Source organism: Perca flavescens, chromosome 3 (assembly GCF_004354835.1).
Source record: "Perca flavescens isolate YP-PL-M2 chromosome 3, PFLA_1.0, whole genome shotgun sequence".
In the NCBI taxonomy this organism is placed as follows: domain Eukaryota; kingdom Metazoa; phylum Chordata; class Actinopteri; order Perciformes; family Percidae; genus Perca; species Perca flavescens.
Genome location: NC_041333.1, coordinates 39,231,510 through 39,257,101, shown reverse-complemented (window position 1 = coordinate 39,257,101; position 25,592 = coordinate 39,231,510). Strand labels below are relative to the sequence as shown.

At 43.3% G+C, this 25,592-nt stretch overlaps 2 protein-coding genes across 2 annotated transcripts in view; both read right to left on the bottom strand.

Moving 5' to 3' along the window:
* LOC114553116 (zinc finger protein 271) overlaps positions 1 to 25,592 on the bottom strand; it is a 687,947-nt gene that overhangs the window by 173,195 nt on the left and 489,160 nt on the right. The gene's annotated exons all lie outside the window — the stretch shown is intronic.
* On the bottom strand, positions 271 to 24,177 carry LOC114552953 (latent-transforming growth factor beta-binding protein 2-like). Its single transcript, XM_028574049.1, has 7 exons — positions 23,890 to 24,177; positions 9,940 to 10,010; positions 7,666 to 7,900; positions 7,192 to 7,457; positions 6,305 to 6,431; positions 777 to 970; positions 271 to 275 (listed from the first exon to the last, which is right to left on the bottom strand). Exons 1-7 carry the CDS (start codon positions 24,123 to 24,125, stop codon positions 271 to 273), a joined length of 1,134 nt encoding a protein of 377 aa, XP_028429850.1. The 5' UTR covers positions 24,126 to 24,177.

The window sequence follows — 25,592 nt, the reverse complement described above, 5'->3', positions numbered from 1 at the left end:
GCTAACAGAGCCTTCAGTTCTCCGTGCCTGTATCCATTAACTGCATCTATGGACTAGAGCACGAATAAAAACCTTACTTTTATTAAATTGGCCGGACTAGTTTTAAATTACAACTCAGAGTTGTTTGAATGACAGAAATCTGCTCAGATAAGATCCTAATGAGTCCAACAGGACATGTAACAGTAGGATCCCCAAAACACAGATACAACACTTCAACAAATGAACAATGATCTAACAAACAAGGTGAACAAGAATTGACTTTAGATAGCCCTAGTCTGATGTGATTCAACAGGAGTTAAATAGTGTTGAGATTAATATTAACGTGTCACTTTCTGTGAAGCTTGCAGATTTGTATTCTCAGCAGTTTAAATGCTGCTAAGTGCACTAAACTTCATTTTTTCATTTAAAAGTTTATTTGACAAAGTTTATTTTCTTCTTACCTGTTTCGTTTATTTAATATATTTTTCATACATTATTTATACAATATACAGTATGTTTTTACATTATACAAGTGTAGATTGGTGAAGTGTTCAATAAATGTTTTTGTTGAGAAATTCTGTGTATATTAGTGTTACATTTTATCTTTCAAATAGAGGTTTAAAAACAAGCACATATCGGCCAAAATTAATCGGCAGCATTTATCGGCCATCGGCTGACCCTGATTTCTAAAGATCGGCATCGGCCAGAGAAAACCCATATCGGTCGACCTCTAGTCACGTCTTTCCCCGAAACAAGACGGTGAACGTGTGTGTTCAGCTCTGCAGAAAGGGACTGACCTGGCTCGGCAGAGACGTGCACCGTGTACTGGCCCTTCTGAGTGAAGAAAGTCTTCACGCTGGTTTCTACCAGAACCTTCTTCCTCTCCTTCTCGATGTGCTTCATCAGCAGGGCGGCCATCTTGTCTCCTCCTCCTCCTCCTCCTCCCCGAGACAGAGTCTTCCTCAGCAGCACGGCCTGGGCCTCCCGCAGACTGTCTCACACACACACACACACACACACACATTATATTCACAGAAATACATTATATACTCAAAATACACACACACACACACACACACACACACACACACACACACACACACACACATTATTTTCACAGAAATACATTATATACTTAAAACACACAGACAGACAGACAGACAGACAGACAGACACTCACACACACAGACACACATAGACAAACACATATTCACAGAAATACATTATATACTCAAAATGCACAGACACACACACACACACATTCACAGAAATACATTATATACTCAAAATAAACACACACACACACACAATATTCACAGAAATACATTATATACTTAAAACACACAGACAGACAGACAGACAGACACACACGCATACACACACAGACAGACACACACACATTATATTCACAGAAATACATTGTGTACTCAAAGTACACTCACACACACACACATTCACAGAAATACATTACAATACACATAATACAGCTGGCGGTTTGTTATTCCCCGAGGCCGACCGATAGAATGGAGGGAGGTCTGACGGAGATTTAGGGGATGAGGAAGATAATAATAAAACAGATTGCTCTTGTTTTGACCCGCGACACGTAAACATCTCAGCTTCACATTCCTGCAGACGATAAACAGAGAATTCATCACAACTTTAATCACGGCAGTGGCTCCACACACGACGGATAAGGATGTGTCTCTTCTTTCCAAGTTTTTAATCGCTATTTTTTGACCTATTCTTGCCTTCCTTCCTTCTTTCTACCGTCTTTTTCAAAGTTTTTGTCTTCTTTCTTCATCATCATCTAAATGTGTTCCAGGTCCAAGGCTGTTGTTTAGTGAATCAATCGCTGACATCGCTGGATTCTTCCTCTTTAGAGAGACTTTTTCTTTTTCTACCAAAAATGATCTGCACTGGTTAGGGGGTACATGGCCGAAAAACAACTGTTCAAAGGGGGGGAACATTATTGAAAAAAAGCTTGAGAACCACTGGGTTAGAAACTAGCCAGAATCCCCCAGAATCAGTCTTCCCACAGTCCGTCCTGACCCCGGCTCTGACCCCCCGACCCCCGACCTCTGACCTCTGGGATGTTTTGATTGTTGACACTGAAGAGACAAACGTCTCCCAAACGTCTCCTCTTTCTATCTGAAGTAAAAGTCTGTATGTTGCCGTAACATGTCATTTCTCTGTTGTCTGTTTATTCATTCTGATATTTTACAGACCATAATTAAGTAGTTTTAGTTTATATTAATAGTTAATAACATTTTAAAAATAACAGATAAATAAGAACATGTCAGCATAATCTTCCAAAATGATTGTGAAAGTGATTCAAAAAAAGGCATTCCCATGTTCAGAGAGGAGCAGGAAACAACATGTCTGATCCTAACCCCCCCTTTTCTATTTTTATACTTTAGTTAAAAACAAATTTGATACTTTGATACTTATTTATATATGTTTACATACACATACATGTACCGTTGATCTACCTACCAACAAGCACATTTACACATGCATGCACACATAGACACATGCATATATCCACACAGACACATGCATACACATTGACACACATACATACACAGACACACATACATACACAGACACACATAGACACACATACATACACAGACACACATGCATACACATACACACATAGGCACACATACATACACATAGACACACACACATAGGCACACATACATACACATAGACACACACACATAGGCACACATACATACACATAGACACACACACATAGGCACACATACATACACATAGACACACACACATAGGCACACATACATACACATAGACACACACACATAGGCACACATGCATACACATACACACACATACACATAGACACACATGCATACACATAGACACACATAGATACACAGACACACATACATACACAGACACACATAGATACACAGACACACATACATACACATAGACACACACACATAGGCACACATGCATACACATACACACGCATACACATAGACACACATGCATACACATAGACACACATGCATACACATACACACACATACACATAGACACACATGCATACACATAGACACACATGCATACATAGACACACATACATACATACACATAGATACACATGCATATATACAATAATGTTTGCTGTCATTTCTCAGCAGTCTGTAGTGCGAGTTCCACTGTACAGTATTTACATCTGTATTTACAGTGTGTATTATCAGGGGTGCAGCGCCACCTGCTGCTTGAACAGACACAATGCACACTCTCTCTTCTTTTAAACGCTAGATTTCATAGTTTTGAGACGAAACACAGACTGCAAAATAAATGAAGAGATTAACTAAATACAAGTACTATACAAGACAACGGGAAGCCGGAGGAGTGGTGGACACCACATGGCAAAAGAACACCTGGGAGGCCCAAAACCACCTGGCGCAGAACTGTGACACAAGAGCTGGAACTAGGGCTGGGCGATATGGAGAAAATCAGATATCACGGTATATTCTTGACCAAATACCTCGATATCGATTATTATCGGCGATATTCTAGGGTTGAGAATTGGTCCATCCATCCATCCATCTTCATCCGCTTATCCGGTGTCGGGTCGCGGGGGGAGCAGCTCCAGCAGGGGACCCCAAACTTCCCTTTCCCGAGCAACATTAACCAGCTCCGACTGGGGGATCTTAGGCGTTCCCAGGCCAGGTTGGAGATATAATCCCTCCAGTAGAGGACATTTTGGCCAAAAAAGTCCTGGGTCTTCCCGAGGCCTCCTCCCAGCTGGACGGGCCTGGAACACCTCCCTAGGGAGGCGCCCAGGGGGCATCCTTACCAGATGCCCGAACCACCTCAACTGGCTCCTTTCAAGACCCTTGGTCTTTGGAATTAAAATACCCCCCATCATCACATACCCTTCACCATACCCCCACATCATCACATACCCTTCACCATACCCCCCACATCATCACATACCCTTCACCATACCCCCCATCATCACATACCCTTCACTTAATTCCCCCCCATCATCACATAGTTAAGAATCTTGGTGTCTTTCACCATACCCCCCACATCATCACATACCCTTCATCCATACCCCCACATCATCACATACCCTTCACCATACCCCCACATCATCACATACCCTTCACCATACCCCCCACATCATCACATACCCTTCACCATACCCCCACATCATCACATACCCTTCACCATACCCCCACATCATCACATACCCTTCATCCATAAGCTAAAGACCCCCACATCATCACATAATGTTTTTTCACCATACCCCCACATCATCACATACCCTTCACCATACCCCACATCATCACATACCCTTCACCATACCCCCACATCATCACATACCCTTCACCATACCCCCACATCATCACATACCCTTCACCATATACCCCCCATCATCACATACCCTTCACCATACCCCCCACATCATCACATACCCTTCACCATACCCCCACATCATCACATACCCTTCACCATCATCACATACCCCCACATCATCACATACCCTTCACCATACCTCCACATCATCACATACCCTTCACCATACCTCCCCCCATCATCACATACCCTTCACCATACCCCCACATCATCACATACCCTTCATCCATACCCCCCCATCACATCTTCACCATACCTCCCACATCATCACATACCCTTCACCATACCCCCACATCATCACATACCCTTCACCATACCCCCACATCATCACATACCCTTCACCATACCCCCACATCATCACATACCCTTCACCATACCCCCACATCATCACATACCCTTCACCCCCCCCACATCATCACATACCCTTCATCCATACATACCCCCCCCACATCATCACATACCCTTCACCATACCCCCACATCATCACATACCCTTCACCATACCCCCACATCATCACATACCCTTCACCATACCCCCACATCATCACATACCCTTCACCATACCCCCATCATCATCACATACCCTTCACCATACCCCCACATCATCACATACCCTTCACCATACCCCCCCCATCATCACATACCCTTCACCATACCCCCACATCATCACATACCCTTCACCATACCCCCACATCATCACATACCCTTCATCCATACCTCCACATCATCACATACCCTTCACCATACCCCCCCCCATCATCACATACCCTTCACCATACCCCCACATCATCACATACCCTTCACCATACCCCACATCATCACATACCCTTCACCATACCCCCCCCCCACCATACCCCCCATCATCATCATCACATACCCTTCACCATACCCCCCACATCATCACATACCCTTCACCATACCCCCACATCATCACATACCCTTCACCATACCCCCACCCCCCACATCATCACATACCCTTCACCATACCCCCACATCATCACATACCCTTCATCCATACCCCCCCCATCATCACATACCCTTCACCATACCCCCCCATCATCATCACATACCCTTCACCATACCTCCCACATCATCACATACCCTTCACCATACCCCCCACATCATCACATACCCTTCACCATACCCCCCCCCACATCATCACATACCCTTCACCATACCTAGAGATTGGCATGGTTTTATTTCAGTTAGCCTAATAGCTGGTTTGATTTGCATTGAGAGATGATTTTATGGAAAGTACCCCATGCCAATCTCTAGGTATGGTGAAGGGTAGGTGATGATGTGTGTGTGTGTGTGTGTGTGTGTGTGTGTGTGTGGGTGGGTGGGGGGGGGGGGGGGTATTTTAATTCCAAAGACCGAGGGAACTTTATCCTGGATCCATGAAATAACTGGCCTTTAAAAATAAAAATCTGCCTGCCTCAATTTAACATGGGGTATGTATACTTATGCCCCCTGTATTTTAAGGAAGAACATTTATTTATTTATGATACACTATTCATTCACAAAGAAAATTAGTGTTCTCAAAAGGTTGGATTTTTCCTAATTTTTTTCAATTAAGGCATTAAGATCAATTTCCAAAAGACGATTTTTTTTTATTCCTCTTTTTAGTCAACTTTAGGAGGGGTTCCTATACTCATGAGTGCCACTGTATGTCCCATAGCGGATGAAGACGAGTAAGTAAGTAAGTAAGAGAGGAGTAGAGATGTGTGTTTTTAATCTGAAATAGTCGGCAGCCAGTGAAATGTTCATTATTGCAGATTAGAAAAGAAATCAAAGTTCTTCGTACCTGAGCGGCTGCTTCTTTGCCCCTCTGTGAGCCACCTCCTCTGTCTTCTTCTTCTTCTTCTTCTTCTTCTTCCTCCTCCTCCTCCTCCTCCTCCCCGGAGTCCCTTCTCTCCTCCCGCGTCTTCTCCTCTCCCGCCACGCCGTCGCCCGCGGTTTCCCGTCCCCTCGGCGAATTCAGCCCGTCCATTCCTCTCAGCCGCAAGTTTGACTCCACAGTCGGGACTTTAGACGGTGTCGTAGCTAGGGCTGGGCGATACGGAGAAAATCAAATATCACAATATTTTTGACCAGATACCTCGATATCAATACCGCAACGATATTGTAGTGTTGACTATCGGTGCTTTCACAAAATATTTACACAATGAGATTTTAGATCAATAATCATCAGTAATGTGGATATTATGAGTAAGTGAGTAAAGGCAAATAATAGAACAGTTACAACAGTCTGGTAAGTTCAGAAAAGTACATAATTTTACTGTAATTAGTAGAGCTGGGCAATATATCGATATTATATCGAGATCGTGATACGACACTAGATATTGTCTTAGAGTTTGGATATCGTAATATGGTGATATGACATAAGTGTCTTTTCCTGGTGTTAAAGGCTGCATTACAGTAAAGTGATGTCATTTTCTGAACCTACCAGACTGTTATAGCTGTTCTGTTATTCACCTTTACCCACTTAGTCATTCTATCCACATTACTGGTGATTATTTATCTAAAATCTCATTGTGTAAATATTTTGTGAAAGTACCGATAGTCAACACAACAATATCGTTGCGGTATCGATATCGAGGTATTTGGTCAAAAATATCGTGATATTTGACTTTCTCCATATCGCCCAGCCCTAGTAATTAGCCTTTAAAACCAGGAAAAGACACTTATGCCATATTACAATATCCCAATATCCCAAATCTAACACGATATCTAGTGTCACTATATCACGATATCGATACAATATCCATATATTGCCCAGCTCTAGTCGTAGCCTCTGGGTCCGACTCACGAGTTAACCTTTGACCTTCCGTTTCGGACGTTTCTTCCACATCCAGCGGTGGTCTAGGCTCAGCGTGGGACCAGGACCCAGAGGAGAGGGAGGCTCCTGAACCAGACTGTGGGATCAGGATCTTGTCTTCTGTTTTTGAGGCTTCTTGCGGTCCCTGGGACTGGGGCGTCTGCGGTCTCGGGGCTCTCCGTCCCGCCGGCCGACGTTTGGGGGACGTTTGGTTCTCCTCCACTTTGGAAACTCCTCCTACGTCTTCAGTTTCAGATCTGGGAAAGAGACACACACACAAGTACCGGCTGTTACTTCTTGTCCCAAAGCAGATCAGACAAGGCAGTGGGAATAAGAGACTGTTCCTTTAAATCAGTGGTTCTCAAATGGGGGTACGTGTCCCCTTAGGGGTACTCTGGAGGACTGATGGACCGATTTTATGTTAAAATGACAAATGAAGGAAATCTTGAATCTTGAGATCCAAACCTGGCTGATTTATGCCGATCGGCGTCGGGGACCTCGGCGCCGAGAGCGAAAGGGGGACTCGGGTCTCCTGGTTCTGGTTCGGGTCTGCTGGTCGTTGCCGTGGCGACGGCGTGGCGTGGAGGGACGGAGGCCGGCGCGGAGAGCTCGCAGCGCTTACCGCGGAATCCTCGCCGACACACACAGTGGTTAGGCTGCCGGCACCACGCAGTGCTACGGCAACGGGGAACGCACCTGGCTGCAGGAGGAGAGGAGACAAGGAGACAAGGAGAGGAGGAGACAAGGAGGGAGAGAAAGAGAGAGGAGGAGTGGGAGAAGGAGAGGAGGAGACAAGGAGGGAAAGAGAGAGGATGAGAGGAGACAAGGAGAGGAGGGAGAGGAGAGGAGAGGAGACAAATCATTTTTCCACTTTCAATAACAGGTTGGAGTGAGGGAATTTGCTGCATTCAAGTGGTGTCGTAATAATCAGAGAAATGAGTTCCAGACTGGGAATATTCTCGTTAGCGCGTCCTTTTAGGCTCAGTGTTAACGTTAGAGTCTTTCTCATCTCTTCAGAACTTCTGAAAATACAAACTGATCTGCATTTCTTTTGTCCGTGTGTGTGTGTGTGTGTGTGTGTGTGTGTGTGTCTAAGTTTCCAGACACCCAACCAGTTTTTTGGACAATGTGACCAAACAGTACAGCTTTACTCTGTGGGCTCTGTGCCCACTGGGACTTACGTGTGTGTGTGTGTGTGTGTGTGTGTGTGTGTGTGTGTGTGTGTGTGTTTGTCTGTGTCTGTGTAAAAGACTAGCTAGACTACACAGTGGCAGGAGGTCAAATCAAGAAATAAAGACTATTTAATCCTCTGTGTGTGTGTGTGTGTGTGTGTGTGTGTGTGTGTGTGTGTGTGTGTGTGTGTGTAAAAGACTCCAGACAGAGCGGGTAAATCTGTTTCCATTCACGAGTTTCTGTGTAGAACATTTTACAGCCGAGTATAATCCTGACCTGAAAGAAACCATTTGGATCTGTGTGTGTGTGTGTGTGTGTGTGTGTGTGTGTGTGTGTGTGTGTGTGTGTGTGTGTGTGTGTGTGTGTGTGCGTGTGTGTGTGCACGTCCTTTGTATTTATTTATTGGGAGTTTGGATGGACTTGCTTATGTTAATGTTTTTTATTTTTATCCTGCTGATTTCTGTAGTTTTCAGCGGTGAGGAAGAATGAAAATGTGCGGTAACAGAGCTCGGCAGTGTGGTTCGGCGAGTTAAAGACCCAGTTCATTTCCTCCATAAGGACGGTCAGCCCTAATGTCAAAACCACCTGAGGTAGACTGACCCCGAGCTACGAGGTTGTGGAAGTCAAGTTTCTGCACGAGTCTGTATGAAATCAACCTTATTTTATGTTAATCCCAACCTTATGGAGAAATACTACACTACCCACAATCCTAATGTTTTATTCACGTTTGTTTATTGTTCCATAGGGTGACCAGCTGGGAAAGCAAGAGAAGAAAATCACACAATCACTCATTCGCTGTACAAGACTCTCCCTAAACACACACACACACACACACACACACACACACACACAAAAAATCGACACACACAAAGCACACAAGTATAATCTTCAGGCCATTTACAGTACATCGCTACGGTAGAAGCTCTGCTTGGAGCCTCTGCAGAACCAGAACTGTGTGTGTGTGTGTGTGTGTGTGTGTGTGTGTGTGTGTGTGTGTGTGTGTGTGTGTTTTACCAGCCTCAAGTGCAAGTCTGAGTGGCAGTCAAGTGACAGCTGCAAAGTCAACAAATACACACTAATCCTAAACTCTGTGAACTGCCTGAATGGGCTTTTGTGTGTGTGTGTGTGTGTGTGTGTGTGTGTGTGTGTGTGTGTGTGTGTGTGTGTGTGTGTGTCTGTGTATGTGTGTCTGTGTGTGTGCCTCTATTATAAAATGAAAAGAAATAACAACATTACACAAATCTTTTCATTTTATTTTTCAGCTTCTCCTACGAAGTGTAACGTCAGACAGCCAATCACAGACATTATCAGATCTTGGTAGAAGCATGCTGCGTGCTGATTGGCTCACTGACTCTGATGAGATTTACCCCTTAGGGACAGGAACTGGGTATTGAATAACGAGGCATTTTTCGGTTCTTCAGAGTCAATTCGGTCTTTGCCCGAAAACATTTTTGAATTCATTACCGAGCCCTACTGGAGATGCATTTAGAGTCCCGTTGGTCCACATGGGATCGGATGTTAGAACCAGGTCTGAACAGGGCCAAAGTGGGACACGACTTTACTCACGTTTGGTGCATCGTCTGGTTCTGGGCGACAAAGTCCATCCGACACAACACCGATCGCCACACACGTGAGGACTGCAGAGAGAAGGAGAGAGTTGATTTACCAAGAAGTTATTAACAAATCATTTACTCACTAAATCGGCCAAATTCAGAGTTAGCTCAGGTAGAACACCAAATAATGGGCCCTGAAATCTGCTTTGATTTGAGACAGTCTGGGTCCTATCTTGCACCCAGCGCGGCACAAAGCGCCGACCCAAGTGTCTTTGCTAGTTTAAGACCGACCCAGTTGTCAGTTTCCCGTCCAGCGCCCACGTCGTTTAAATAGCAAATGGACCTGCTCCCATCTGTGGCCCGGTCTTACAGGGAGGTGTGTTCAGGTGCATTCTGGGGCGTGCTGGTCTTACAGGGAGGTGTGTTCAGGAGCATTCTGGGCGTGCTGGTCTTACAGGGAGGTGTGTTCAGGAGCATTCTGGGCGTGCTGGTCTTACAGGGAGGTGTGTTCAGGAGCATTCTGGGCGTGCTGGTCTTACAGGGAGGTGTGTTCAGGAGCATTCTGGGCGTGCTGGTCTTACAGGGAGGTGTGTTCAGGTGCATTCTGGGCGTGCTGGTCTTACAGGGAGGTGTGTTCAGGTGCGTTCTGAGCGTGCTGGTCTTACAGGGAGGTGTGTTCAGGTACATTCTGGGGCGTGCTGGTCTTACAGGGAGGTGTGTTCAGGTGCATTCTGGGTGTGCTGGTCTTACAGGGAGGTGTGTTCAGGTGCATTCTGGGCGTGCTGGTCTTACAGGGAGGTGTGTTCAGGAGCATTCTGGGCGTATTGCTATCTTGAGGCAGCGGGAAGTGATCGCACCATTGACCAACAAAAACCTGGTATAAAGTCAATAACGCAGCATTTCATTGTTATTTTAACAGATTATTAGTAAAATGCTCCTAGGCTCGTGCACAGCGCACGCGCACACTATGCTTGTTACACACACAGAGACACACACTATGCTTGTTACACACACAGAGACACACACTATGCTTGTTACACACACAGAGACACACACTATGCTTGTTACACACAGCAGCACACACACATGCAGAAGATTACTAATAAAAATATTAGGGTGTAAATCCTCCATCATAACAGCAATGCTCCAAGGTCCAAACGCGCCTGGCTTTTAAAGGGAATGGGAGCTGATCTCTGATTGGTTGATTGCATGTTACGCCCAAAACACACCTCTGATTAATGAAGACACTAAGGACAACTCTTTAGAACCAGGCGCCCGGCACACGGAGCCTTTTTACCGCCGTCAAACTAGCAAAAGTGGATTTGGACAGGCCCTAAACACACCGGGGCCAGCCGCTTAGATCGTTAAAATAGGGCCCTCGGTGCGTTTACATGCTATGGGCTGAATAACAGGATTATTCCAGTTCTCCCTGTATACCTGAGCTGGGAAGAATGATGTAGTACCTCTACCTCCGGTACAGTAGGTTTCCGAGTATCTTCTCGTAGATTCGTGACCTTTAACCTCTGAGAATGGCCCAGTTTTGGGGGTTTCTGAGCAGTTTCCAGAACACAAAGTGCTCGACATCGAATCGCTGAGAAATGCAATTCTTGCAGAAATCTCAAAAAAATAAATAAACGTACATAGAGCTGGGCAATATATCAATATTATATCGATATCGTGATATGAGACTAGATATCGTCTGAGATTTTGGATATCGTAATATCCTGATATGACACAAGTGTCTTTTCCTGGTTTTAAAGGCTGCATTACAGTAAAGTGATGAACTTTTCTGAACTCACCAGACTGTTCTAGCTGTTCTATTATTCACCTTTTCCCCACTTAGACATTATATCCACATTACTGATGATTCTTTATCTAAAATCTAAGTGTGAAGGTATTTTGTTAGAGCACCAATTTTCAAGCCTAGAATAATGCCGCAATATCGATATCGAGGTATTTGGTCAAGAATATATTGTGATATCTGATTTTCTCCATATCGCCCAGCCCTAAATACATGTAAAACAAAATCTCAGCATTGATTTTTTCCTTAGATGTTTTCCTGGTGTCCTAATGTGAGATTTTGGAGAGATTGTGGTCAACAACGTTTACATTCAGCACCAAATCTGGGTACCAAACGGAACCCAAAAACTGCTGCAAGAACTTATCAAACCCATGCGAGCATGAGAAGGGCATCATGTACCTCCATAATAAATGTTCTACTGTCCAATGTCTCCAAACTTACCTCAATTATAACTTGTCTCCTGCTAGTTATATTACAGCACTTACTTAAAAAAAAAAAAGTTAAATTAATAAATATTTTTGTTGCATCTCTTTTCGGTGTTTCGGTAATTTGTAGGCGGTCCCTAAGCACTCTTACTCCTGGGTGGTAGCAACAGCAGAGAGCAGAAGCCAGCAGGCAAGTGTTCTTTACATAAACTTCTGGTGTACTTACAAACTTCCCAATCCATCGTTTTATGAGTACATAACCTATTTGTCCCAGTGTAGAAGTTTGGTATCGTTTTGGGCATTATTAGTGGGGTAACTTAGGAGATACCCAGTTACCTAGTTACACAGTAACCCTAACCCTACTGGAGGTAAAATCACCCGGTGCACCGAGATCACTGTAGCAGGACTGTAAATGACGCCAGCCGGCGTCACCGAGGGTTCGATGCTTTTCCCTATTTTCGCAGCCGACACGTGTGGACCTTCTAGAAGAGCACCTGCAGACTCAGAGCTCCGCTAGAAGACTTTGAAGTGCAGATGTTTCCAGATGTTTCCAGATGTTTCCAGATGTTTCCAGCCATGTGGAGGGGATTTTCGGAGACAGTCCCCGACGGATTTATCGCTCACCGAGACAGAGCGCTGCCGAGTCTGTTTTCATTCACCAAACAGCTGTTTGGTTGTTTTATTAAAACGGGTGTTTGCAGCCGACCCTCACCGTCAGCCCATCGGCCTTCTGGGAAAAAAACAGGAGTCAATTAGCAGATCAACACTAAACTACATCACTTCATCAAAGGGACTCCCCAGCTGTGTGTGTAACAGGAAGGGTGTGTGTGTGTGTGTGTGTGTGTGTGTGTGTGTGTGTGTGTGTGTGTGTGTTGTGTGTGTGTGTGTGTGTGTGTGTGTGTGTGTGTGTGTGTGTGTGTGTGTGTGTGTGTGTCTGTGTGTGTGTGTGTGTCTCTGTGTGTGTGTCTCTGGGGTGTGTGTGTCTCTCTGTCTCTGTGTGTGTGTGTGTGTGTGTGTGTGTGTGTGTGTGTGTGTGTGTATCTGCATGTGTGTGTGTGTGTGCGTGTGTATGTGCATGTGTGTGTGTGTGTGTGTGTGTGTGTGTGTGTGTGTGTTTGTGTGTGGGTGTGTCTCCGGTGTGTGTGTGTGTCTCTGTGTGTGTCTCTGGGGTGTGTGTGTCTCTCTGTCTCTGTGTGTGTGTGTGTGTGTGTATTTTAATGTAAAGCTGTTTAGACACTCCCTGCCACGTACTCCTGTGACCCAGCGTGTGTGTGTGTGTGTGTGTGTGTGTGTGTGTGTGTCTCTGTGTGTGTGTGTGTGTGTGTGTGTGTGTGTGTGTGTGTGTGTGTGTGTGTGTGTGTGTGGTGGGGGCCTCCTCCACTGCAACAAAACAGCCACCCCACTGTGAGTAATGATCTAATCCTCGGCAGAGACGCAGCGTCAGAAAACGGCCTCTTCTCTCGCCGCTGTGGCGCTCCGTCCTCGCCTCGTCTCTCAGCGTGTTAAATCCATCTGACGCCATCTTTCATCAATCAGTCCTCAACTAATCGCAAACTATTTTTCACGTTAAGGTCTATTTTTTTAGGCATTTTGTGTCTCTTTGTGATTGTGACTTGTTTTATTTGTACTTTGGACTCATTTTGCATTTCTTTAAGTCTTGTTGCATCAATCTCGTTTTAGCGTTTAGGTCTATTACAGCTATCGATTAGTTGTCATGAAATGGCGCATGTGTGACACACCGATTCGTATGCCATCACTGGCGTGTTATCAAGACGCACACTCGATTTTTAGCGTGTTTATCAACGCCGTTTGGCCTCCGTTGACTTACATTACCTTGCGATTGCGTGTGAATTGACGCCGTAGCGAGTAGTATGAAAGGGCAAAAATCTGCCTAGGAATTCTGTCTTCCAGAAATTTGGGGTACTCACAAAAGACAGATTAGAGAAGAAATGATCGAAGATATCCAGATTTTTAGTCCCTTGTATGCGTCAATCTCCTGGAACCTACATTTCCCATAATGCACCCAATAATCTGGGTCTTATTGTTAGAGCTTTGCTGCCTGGTAAATGCCCATGTTTTCTTTTTAAACTCCGCGTCCAGTTTTGTAAGAGACACTTATCGTAACAAAATCTGTAGTCTCCAAACTGTAAATTGATCTTAATGTGTAAAATCTAAATTAAAGTCCAATAATAGAATCTTTTTAACCCCCTTGTTTGTTGACTGAATCAATAACTGTTGCAGTTTAGTGATATATATTTTTCATTATGCCAATAAGCATCATTTCACATGCTCAGCCCAGACAGCAAACTTGTGAACGAGTCAGGCTGGGCCACGCTGAAACGCTATTAGCAGCATAACAAAGTTGGGAATTGAATGCGGCAGCGATGAGAAAGCATTAAATGGGACATTTATACACGCGGATAGATCAAAATGCTCCAAAAAAAGTCTCAAACCGGGAAAAAGCTGATGTCAGCTTGTTAAATGTGAATATTGTTCTAGTGTCTTCTCTCCTCTGGGACAGTGAAATGCCCTAGTGGTGTCATTTTTAAAATCCGTTATCAGATCATATTATTAGGTTAAACTTTGAACACTTATACACACACCAGGTCAAACCTAAGTCTAAATACATTAAATCTTCGCCCTCGTTTTTAATGTTCTGTTCTATTGAATCATGAATAAAGTTAATTGATTAGCTTTACAAATAAGGTGAAACTCTTCTCAGACAGCCTATAGTGTACCACACACACACACACACACACACACACACACACACACACACACACACACACACACACACACACACACACACACACACACACACACACACACACAAGCGAGCACACATGCAGATACGCAGATAAACCCATGCAGACACACACACACACAGACACACCCACGCAGACATACACACACACCCACGCAGACACACACACACAGATACACCCACGCAGACATATACACACACACACATACATATAAACACACACACACACACACACACAGTATTGAACCTGTAAAAACACAGTCTGGTCAGAGTCACAGTCACTCCTATGTAATGCTATTATAGGGGGAGGAGGGGGGGGGATGAACTCCTTTATTAAAATAGTTGAAAAACATCAAAATGTCAGAACAAGACATACAAAACATGTGTAACAGAGCATAGAACAACATGATAAAGTGCAATGAATGGTCATAGTGCAACAACCAGTGTCCCCAGACCCAGTCCAGACCTCCGGGCTTCTTTTCTAAAAGGTCCTGGGTAAAACCACCGGCCTGTTTCTAACAGCTGTGTGACCAGAGACGTAACTAACCCGTCTGGGTAAAGATGGAGACAGCTTCGAGCCCAAAAGGAAGCCGAGTTGGCTAATTTCCTCCTGATCAGGTAAGCATTAGCTTCAGGCTAATTTATCACAGCTACACGGGACACCGGGCATTTCATGTCATTTCAACATTCGTGTAGCTACTCACATTGAATTATATAGCTAGAGCATAGCTGCCAACACTCCCGTTTTTCCCGGGTTTCTCCCGTTCTTTAGCCCTATATCTCCCGGACCCCTCCCGGTTTGTTATTCCTCCTTGGAAACTCCCGTAATTCGCACGGCCCAAACTCCTTTATTAATAATCAGACCAAAATGTTTGTCTAATGTTGACCTGTTGCCAGATCTTGTATGAAACACATCCTATTCACACAATCCACCCTATACAATGTTCAACCTGTTTGTCACCTTAACCTGGCAACTTATAACCCTCAACCTGGCAACCTGTCAACCTGTAACCCTCAACCTGGCAACCTATAACCCTCAACCTGGCAACCTATAACCCTCAACCTGGCAACTTATAACCCTCAACCTGGCAACCTGTCAACCTGTAACCCTCAACCTGGCAACCTGGCAACCTATAACCCTCAACCTGGCAACCTGTAACCCCCTACCTGGTAACCTATAACCCTCTACCTGGCAACCTGTAACCCTCTATCTGGCAACCTGTAACCCTCTAACTGGCAACCTGTAACCCTCTAACTGGCAACCTGTAACCCTCTAACTGGCAACCTGTAACCCCCTACCTGGCAACCTATAACCCTCTACCTGGCAACCTGTAATCCTCTACCTGGCAACCTGTAACCCTCTACCTGGCAACCTGTAACCCTCTACCTGGCAACCTGTAACCCCCTACCTGGCAACCTATAACCCTCTACCTGGCAACCTGTAACCCTCTACCTGGCAACCTGTAACCCCCTACCTGGCAACCTGTAACCCTCTACCTGGCAACCTGTAACCCCCTACCTGGCAACCTGTAACCCTCTACCTGGCAACCTGTAACCCAGTTGATCAGGTGATCTCTGCGCAATCTTCGCTGAAAGTTCAGACCCCAAAGCGACTATTTTTCCGAAAGATATGTACCGGAAGTGCCACATGTTTCGTGACCTCGTTGTTCTCAAAGTATCGACTGGACCACTCTGAAGCGTGTACTGCCCCCCCCCCCCCCATCAGCTCCAGAAGAGGCGCAGCACCGATGCTGCTAACAATGGCATCGGCGCTAACGGGTGCTCTACGGTAGAGCTGGACAATACGTCGATATTATATCGATATCGTGATATGAGACTAGATATCGCCTTAGATTTTGGATATCGTAATATGACACAAGTGTTGTCTTTTCCTGGTTTTAAAGGCTGCGTTACAGTAAAGTGATGTACTGTTCTGAACTTACCAGACTGTTCCAGCTGTTCCATTATTTGCCTTTTCCCCACTTAGTCATTATATCCACATTACTATATTTTGTTAAAGCGATTGTCAACCCTAAAATATCGCCGCAATATCAATATCGAGGTATTTGGTCAAGAATATGGTGATATCGGATTTTCTCAGTGCTTCAAATAAATTGGGCATTGTCTGCGTTTTGTCATTTTAGAAAACCGGACGGTGTCGGTAGTATCGGTTCTCGTGACATCCCTAGTTGTTAATTCTTTATTTTTTCTCCAAGTTTCTTGCTTTTTTTCCAATGTTTTTGTGGCTGTTTTTGAAGTTTGTCACCTTTTCTTTTGAAGGTTTTGTCATTTCTTTTGACCTTTTCTTGACTTTTTTTCTACTGTCTAAGTTTTTATTGCTTTTTTTGAAAGTTGTGTCTCTTTTTTGAAAGTTTTTCCTACTAATAACAACCCAGTCTTGCCTTCCTTCCTTCTTTCTATCGTCTTTTTCCAAGTTTTTGTCTCCTTTCTTCATCAGCATCTAAATGTTTTCCAGGTCCAAGCTGTTGTTTAGGTAAATCTATCGCTGACATCGCTGGATTCTTCCTCTTTAAAGAGACTTTTATTTACCAAAACATTATTCGCGCTGCTGTACAGTGGGTTCAAAAAAAGATTTAAAAGCTCTACAGCGAAACAGAAACAGCCATTTGCTCCTTTAAATGTCACTTTGAAGGGCTCTCTTGTTCTGCTCACTGAAAGAACAAATATAAGCCGTCAGCAGAACGTTATGGAGCAACAACCGGCATCTCTGTTCACAGCTCCACTCTCAACAACACCTTCAACTTCAAAATGAAGGGTCCGGCTTTCTTCCTCCTGCAGGAACACTGAACTCTCTGTTCACATTTCTGTTTGATCTTCCACAGATGCTTCGGACACAACTCCCCGACTCACAGAGAAAGGTTCTCCTCCGGCACGTTCAAACTCAGATATACGGCCGGCCCGCACAACCTTAACAGATGTTGAAAATGTGAGACTCCTACACATAACCATGTGTAATGATAGATTTAACAGTTTTATTCCTACCGTGTGTGGAGAGCAAGGATTTTATCCAGAGCAGCCCAACACTACACTAACGGCTTCCCAAACAACCACAGGGTCAACTCTCAAACCAGGAAATCTCGCGTGATTAAAGCGTGACTTCAGAGCAGGGGGAGGGTGTCAAACTCAACTTCACTAATGGTCGGGCATGTAGAGGTTACTGACATGCTTTTATTTAAGAGAAAAAAAGTCAAATATCGGGACTGTTTTATTGCATGTATCATATAGCTTTCTCTTTTACAGTTTGGGCCTCATAAAGCCCCAAAAAGTCAGCAAAAAAGTTCCTTAGACATCATAGGAGAACGCCACAAAAACATTGTAAAAAGCGACAAAATTGTCTCAAAAAGTGCCAAAAAATAAAATTGTCTAAAAAAGCAACCAAACGGTTGGAAAAAGCACCTAAAGCATAAAAAAAGCACCAAGACATTTGGAAAAAGCAACAACTCCTTGCTGGGCCATATTGTATTGTGAACCTAAATATGTATGCGGGCGGATACCGGGTTCGGCCCGAGGGCCTTATGTTTGACACGTGTTCTTTAGAGTTTACGAACACGGCCGATGACGAGAAGATGCGAGAGATTTTAACCCTCATGTTGTCCTCGGGTCAAATTTGACCAGTTTTTCAAAGTTTTTTTTTATATCAGAAATATGGGACGTTGAAATAAATGCCGAAGATGTCAAAAAAAAGTGACAAAACGTTGGCACCAAAGCACCAAAAAACAACCATAAAAACTTCAAAAACACCGGAAGAAAATGTCAAAAAGGTTTGAGAAAGCGGCAAAAACTTCAAAATAGTGACAACAATGGAAAACAAGCGACAAAAACAACAGAAAAAGTGATGAAAATGTTGAAAAAAAAAACCCACAAAAAACAAGGGCAGTGTTTCTTTTCATTGTCGATTGGAAGACAACACAAGGTACATTTCAGCTTAATAGTACTTTTTACCAAATGTAATTTATATAGAGATGCACCGATTTAACGGCCGGTGACCGGAATTGGCTGATTTTCACGTGACCGGCAGATCAGTCTGACATATGCCGATTTTATGCCGGTCAAATTCACTCGGGCGCCGCATGATTAACATCACGCAAGATCAGCGCACCGCCACTCAATCAGCTGTTTATGAAATGTCATAAAGTCGTAATTATACAAGGCTCTGCAGAGCCGTCTGCTCTACTGATCTCAGTCGCGCTCTCTCTCCCCTCTGAGGCTGAATAAATTGAACATGAAAACCGCGGATAAATAAAAGAGACGCTGTATTAACGTTACTGTTTAAAACGCTTTCCAGGTTAGTGGGGGTTCATACCGCTCCTAGTAATCTCCCCCCTGCGTTTAGTTTGTCGCTCAACTGTGTGTAAAATGAGCGGTGACGTTAAATCATCTGTGTGACGTTTTATGTTTTCAGGTTACGTTACTGTTGACGTTCAAACAGGCCTGCGTGTGTGTTTTGAGAAATATCTTTATGCTGCAAGACTATGTTTATCATATTAAGTGCGATATTGGATGTGAAAAGAAGGAAATGGTTCTAACGTTGCTCTTTAGATGTGTGTGAATTTCCCACACCAGGAGTCATTTATATAGTTCTGTTTTATAGTGATTCATCATCTGTTCAAAAAATGTTCTATTAAAGAAAAGATAGAAAATAAATATTTGGGTGTGCTGTAAAGTGGTTAGAAAAAAGGAAATCGGAATCGGCTAAAATCGGTATCGGCTGGCCTAACTCAAAGAAAATCGGAATCAGCCTAGAAAGTTCTAATCGGTGCATCTCTAATTTTAAATGTTATATTGTTATGTAAATATGTAACTTTACCTTCTTTTAGGGTGACTTTTTTTACCATCTGTTTAGGGACTGCAGATGAAAAATAGCCTTCTGTCTAAAATGTTTATTAATATGCACTGTCCCTGTAATTAAAAAAAAAAAAAAAAAAAAATAAAAATATTGTGACTATATTATAGTCAAGTATAGCTTTCTCTTCTACAGTTTTGGGTCTCATAAAGACCCCAAAAAAAAGCCAAAAACATTGGGAAAGATGGCAAAAACATTGAAAAAAAATGCCCAAAACATCGGAAAAAGTGGCAAAAATATTGAAGAAAGCGCCAAAAACATCAGAAAAAGTGGCAAAAACGTTGAAAAATGCGCCCCAAATGTCGTTAAAAGTGACAAAAACTGCAACAAAAAAAAAGGTGGCACAGGTGCAGTCGCATGTTTAGAAGTGTAAGAGAAATGTTTCAGGTCAGACCTCAGACCGAGCTGTTAGCTCGTCAACAGGCTGACGTGAAGGGACGCGACTCTGAAGAGTCCCGACACGAGCTCTGGGTCAGTGTGTGTGTGTGTGTGTGTGTGTGTGTGTGTGTGTGTGTGTGTGTGTGTGTGTGTGTGTGTGTGTGTTGTAAACAGTCTGACAGGACTTTGAAGTCCAGGACTTTTTTCACACACCCATTAAAACTTAAATCCGCTCTGCACACACACAGACAGACACACACACTCCAGTTCACAGAGTTTAGGATTAGTGTGTATTTGTTGACTTTGCATCCATCACTTGACTGCCACTCAGACTTGCACTTGAGGCTGGTAACACACACACACACACACGCGCGCACACACACACGCACGCACGCGCGCGCGCACACACACACACACACACACACACACACACTTAACTTCACACGTTCCTGAGGTGTCTGCAGATGCTGATGCTCGGCTGCTCCCCATGTCTTTTATATACAGTAAATATATAAATCTATATCTCGAGTACGAGTCACGGGAGCGTTTCATAAAATAGCGCAGCTAGCGCTGGCTGAAATACGTCCTCACATCTTGCTCTATCTGCGATCTTTAAACACGTGGTTAATGTGGTGGAGCAGGGCCAGTTTGGTTACGTTTAGGCACCAAAACTACTTCGTTAAGTTCAGAAAAACATGGTTGTTTGAGTTCAAATGAGACGTTTCTACGGAGTTCTTTGTCAGAGGGGGAAAGAGTAGCCTACAGCGGGTGCACTGGGTGGCCCAGTGGATACGACACACGCCTTTGGTGTGGGAGACTAGGGTTCAATTCCCACTGTGATACATCAACCAATGTGTCCCTGAGCAAGACACTTAACCCCTCGTTGCTCTAGGGCTGTGCAATTAATCAAAATGTAATCGTGATTATGATTTCAGCTCCCAATGATCACAAAAACGGAGTAATGGAGAGAAACTATTATTTAGCTCGTTACGTTTTGCAAGTAAACTCTTACTTTCTCTTTGGGTTCTGAATGAAGAAATAAAGTTTAAATAGGAATAGTATTAAGGCTAATTCCACAGCTGTATGTGCTTTTTTCTGTTGATTTATTTAACTTTTTCCACGGTTTTTTTAAGTTCAATAATTGCAAAATCATTGCATAAGACAACAAGTAATCGTGTTAAATTATCGCGATTTCAATATTGACCAAAAAAAGCATCAGCTAAATGACATGTAATGTAATGTCTAGGGCTGGGCAATATATCAATATTATATCGTAATATGAGACTAGACATCGTCTTTTGGATATCGTAAAATTGTAATAAAATTGTCTTTTCCTGGTTTTAAAAGCTGCAACCCACTTAGTCATTACATTGACATGTCTGCTGATAATTTATCAAAAATCTCATTGTAATAAATAACATTTTGTTAAAGCACCAGTTGTCGACCCTAGAATATCGTGGCAATATCGACATTGAGGTATTTGGTGAAGAATATCGTGATTATTTGATTTTCTGCATATTGCGCAGCCCTAGGGCCTCAACATTTGTACTTTATTACAGTACTGGAGTAAATGTACTTAAGTTACATTCTACCACTGCTTTCCACCTCGTTAGCCTATTTGTTGTAGTATTTTGTAGGGCTGCTCCCTTTTAGTCGATTAGTCGACTAATCGGTGGTTTTGGTCTTAGTCAACTTAGATTTCTTTAGTCCATTAGTCATGTTTGATGCTTTTTTCATGCTGAATTCCAAGAAACGTACGAGCACATCTCTGGTAAACACGAGAACTAAAGTGGTGCTTTTGCAAGACTCTTTGCGGAGAAACTCAGATTTACAGATCTGTCGATTAAATCAACTAATCGATTAGTCGATACAGTTGAATGAGCGTTAGTCGACCAAGAATTTCTTCAATCGAACACAGCCCTAGTATTTTGCCACCATACTTAGGACACACACACCAGGGTTCAGTCTACGTGATATGCAGGTATACCCAGTAAAGCCACTAAGAAGGCTCCAGGATTTCCACATACACACATACACACCAACCCGATAATCGGTCGTCTGACAGTCGAGGTCGGTGACTCGAGTCTGTTGGGTGTGTCCCGTGCCGTTGTCCATCCAAGGGGGCCGTCAGATTCAAACGACACATCTGATTGGTGGAGAGCTAACCCAGAAATGGCGAGCGGGATGAGCGTGACTAGAGTCTCTCAAAATCTGACAAAAAAATCTTTCAAACTGACCTTTGTTGATCTGAAATGAAGACAGATTCAGCAACTGCATACACACACACACACACACACACACACACACACACACACACACACACACACACACACACACACACACACACTATTTCTCTCTTAAAATGTTTTCAGAAACACGTTTCGTGAACTAATACAATACAATTACTAGTACAATATGAGATCGTATTCTGAACGAGCCGCCACGATGGTCTGGCTTTGAATTTCCGGAGAAAACAGAACCCACGTGACGCGTTCGTCCAATCAGCCGCCAGTTTTCACGATACAGATTAGCGCCGCCTGCTGTTATGGAGACGTATTACGTCTCGTCTCTTTGGTGTGTTCTGAGGAACTTTTTGGACCAACTCGGGGAGACCGATCAGTCCGACTGGCTTTTCTGCCGATGGTCGGCCGTCTGGTCGGTGTGTCTGGGCCTTTAAAAATGCCCAATGAAACGCAACAACATACTTTACATTATAATTCTGAAATATTTTGAATTATCATCTGTTTTTCATCTTTACATAGGCTTAATAAAGGGATTTGTGCGTAAAAGTGTGTCAGAATACAGGAAATGAAGTCAGTGATGCTTAAAACTTCCTTGGGGGAGGACACCCAGACCCCCCACTATGACCCCCCCCAAAAAAAGGTAGATTCTGGCAAATATATATATACAGTACCCACTACAATACATTAGACTATACCAGGGTTCAGTCTCTTTAAAAACAGAAACTTTAACAGATAATTAGTTGTGTGTGTGTGTGTGTGTGTGTGTGTGTGTGTGTGTGTGTGTGTATATATATATATATATATATATATATATATATATATATATATATATATATATATATATATATATGAGTCTGACCCATCCAGAGGGGCCCTCCCGCAGCACAGCTTACTTCAACATGTACTTAAGTAGCTTACAGTTCTTGAGTAACTGTACTTAGTTGTTTCCACCTCTGGTATTTGTTGTATTATTTTGCCACCATACTTCTGTCACACACACACACACACACACACACACACACACACACACACACACACACACACACACACAGGTCCAGTCTGCTTTCTGTGACTTTAAAAACACACAATTCAATTTCAATTGTAGTGACAAATCCTAACTAAATCCCAGGAGATATCTCAGGACACGTTATAGATAGACCAAACTATAAATTTCAAAGACCCAACAATTCCCCCCCTCCACACACACACACACACACACACACACACACACACACACACACACACACACACACACACACACACACACACACACACACACAACAAAGGCCAGCACTTGGTGCGACATTGGCGAGGAAAAACTCCCTTTAAACAGGCTGAAACCTCGGGCAGACAAGACGTTTTTACACGCACAAAATAATTCAACTTTTTTACAACCTCACATTATTTACGACCCTTATGTGAGCCCAAAGCAGAACAATACAACATATATAAAGTGAATGTGTATTTATATATGAATAAGAGTCTGACCCGTCCAGAGGAGTCCTGCCGCGGCCGACTTTCCCCCGGCTTCCCCTCACCGTCTCCGGCTTGTTGGCGTCCAGCGGCCGCGGTGTCGCTCCGACGCCGGGTCTCTGCGTCCTGACCCCGGGCATCTGCGTGCTCCCCCCGGGCTGCACGGCTCCCTCCTCCCGCTCAGACAGATGCTGGTGAGCGGCGGTGTGAAGAGTTAAAATCCAAACGCAGCAGCAGAGAGACAGCCGCATGTTTTAAAATAGCTGATGAAAATAAAAATCAATTATTCAGATTTATACTTTAGATAATCAATCACAAGTCCTTTAGCGTCGCATCGAGTGTGGTCCCAGTTTCTGACTGATTGAAAAGAAAAGCTCCGGGCCTCTGGGTTCGCTCTGCTGTCAGCCAATAGGAGCAGAGAACAGCAGGACGGCCTCTGAGTAGCCAATGAGAAGCCAGGAGGAAGAAAAGGAAGCAAGTGGAGGAGGTATATGTGTCTTTATCACGTTTTTACTTGAATATATTTTAGTTAAACAGCTTCAAAAGTCACACTGATGATAGATGAACATTTTGTGGTTTGAGAGTTGAATTGTCATCAACTTATTATTTTGACTGAATCCCAGAGGTGGAAGAAAGTCCTCAGATAGGCTTACTTTACAAAGTCAATGTAGAAATAAAAATACTCCGTTACAATACAAGTAGGCTACAGAATCAAAATGTACTTAGGTTCACAATACATTTTGGCCCACCTAGTTTTTGTCAGAAAGAAAAAGTGACAAAACGACAAAAACACCAAAAATGACAGAAAGTGACAAGAATATATCAATCACATATCGCTTTTTCCGCAGATTTTGTCACTTTTCCCGGCATATTTGTTGCTTTTTTCCACCTTTATGGATGCTTTTTTATCGTTTTTGTGGCTTTCTCCTATGATGGCTAAAGAACTTTTTTGCTGACTTTTTCGGGGGCTTTATGAGGCCCAAACTGTTAGTGAGAAAGCTATATGAGACATGCGATAATACAGTCAACATAATTGACCTTTTCTCCTAAATAAAAGCATGTTAAAGAGTAAGATCCTTTTAGTTTAACATGAAACAGCCCCGAAATCACCATCACCAAACTCCACCAGACTCCATGTAAATAATCAGGACTTTTAGCGTGTATAGAGTCAGCATATCTCCACCAGACTCCATGTAAATAATCAGGACTTTTAGCGTGTATAGAGCCAGCATATCTCCACCAGACTCCATGTAAATAATCAGGACTTTTAGCGTGTATAGAGCCAGCATATCTCCACATGTAAATGGGTGAATTAAGGGTTTATTATAACCAAACCAGAGTGGGGATTGTTGTTGGAACAGTTGATACATATTTTTTCTTTTTCTATCAACTATAGTTGAAGTGTGTTTAATAATCAGGAAATTGCTATTTTATTGAAATGGAGTCTGGTGGAAACATACATTTAAATGCTTACTTTATATTTTGTTATTTCTCTTTATACTTACAAATTGTTTTAATTATTTATGTGCTGTACATGATTTAATACTCAAGTAAAGTACAAGTACCTGGAGTTAAGTCCAGTACTTGAGTAAATGTACTCAGTTCCAGTCCACCACTAACTGATTAATGAACTGAATGTGTATCTGTTGTTCCCCTCCTGACCTCCAGGTGGCGGCGTTCTTTCATTTTAAACTTTAATCTGAAAAACCCTGACTTGG

What these genes read in the sequence shown, in the direction of transcription:
- LOC114552953 (XM_028574049.1), bottom strand. Translation starts at nt 24,125, where the DNA reads ATGCGGCTGTCTCTCTGCTGCTGCGTTTGGATTTTAACTCTTCACACC. An exon ending in GGCAGGACTCCTCTGGACGG is followed by an intron (nt 10,011 to 23,889) that starts GTCAGACTCTTA and finishes TTCTCTCTGCAG; the next exon opens with TCCTCACGTGTGTGGCGATC. An exon ending in GATCGGCATAAATCAGCCAG is followed by an intron (nt 7,458 to 7,665) that starts GTTTGGATCTCA and finishes TCTCTTTCCCAG; the next exon opens with ATCTGAAACTGAAGACGTAG.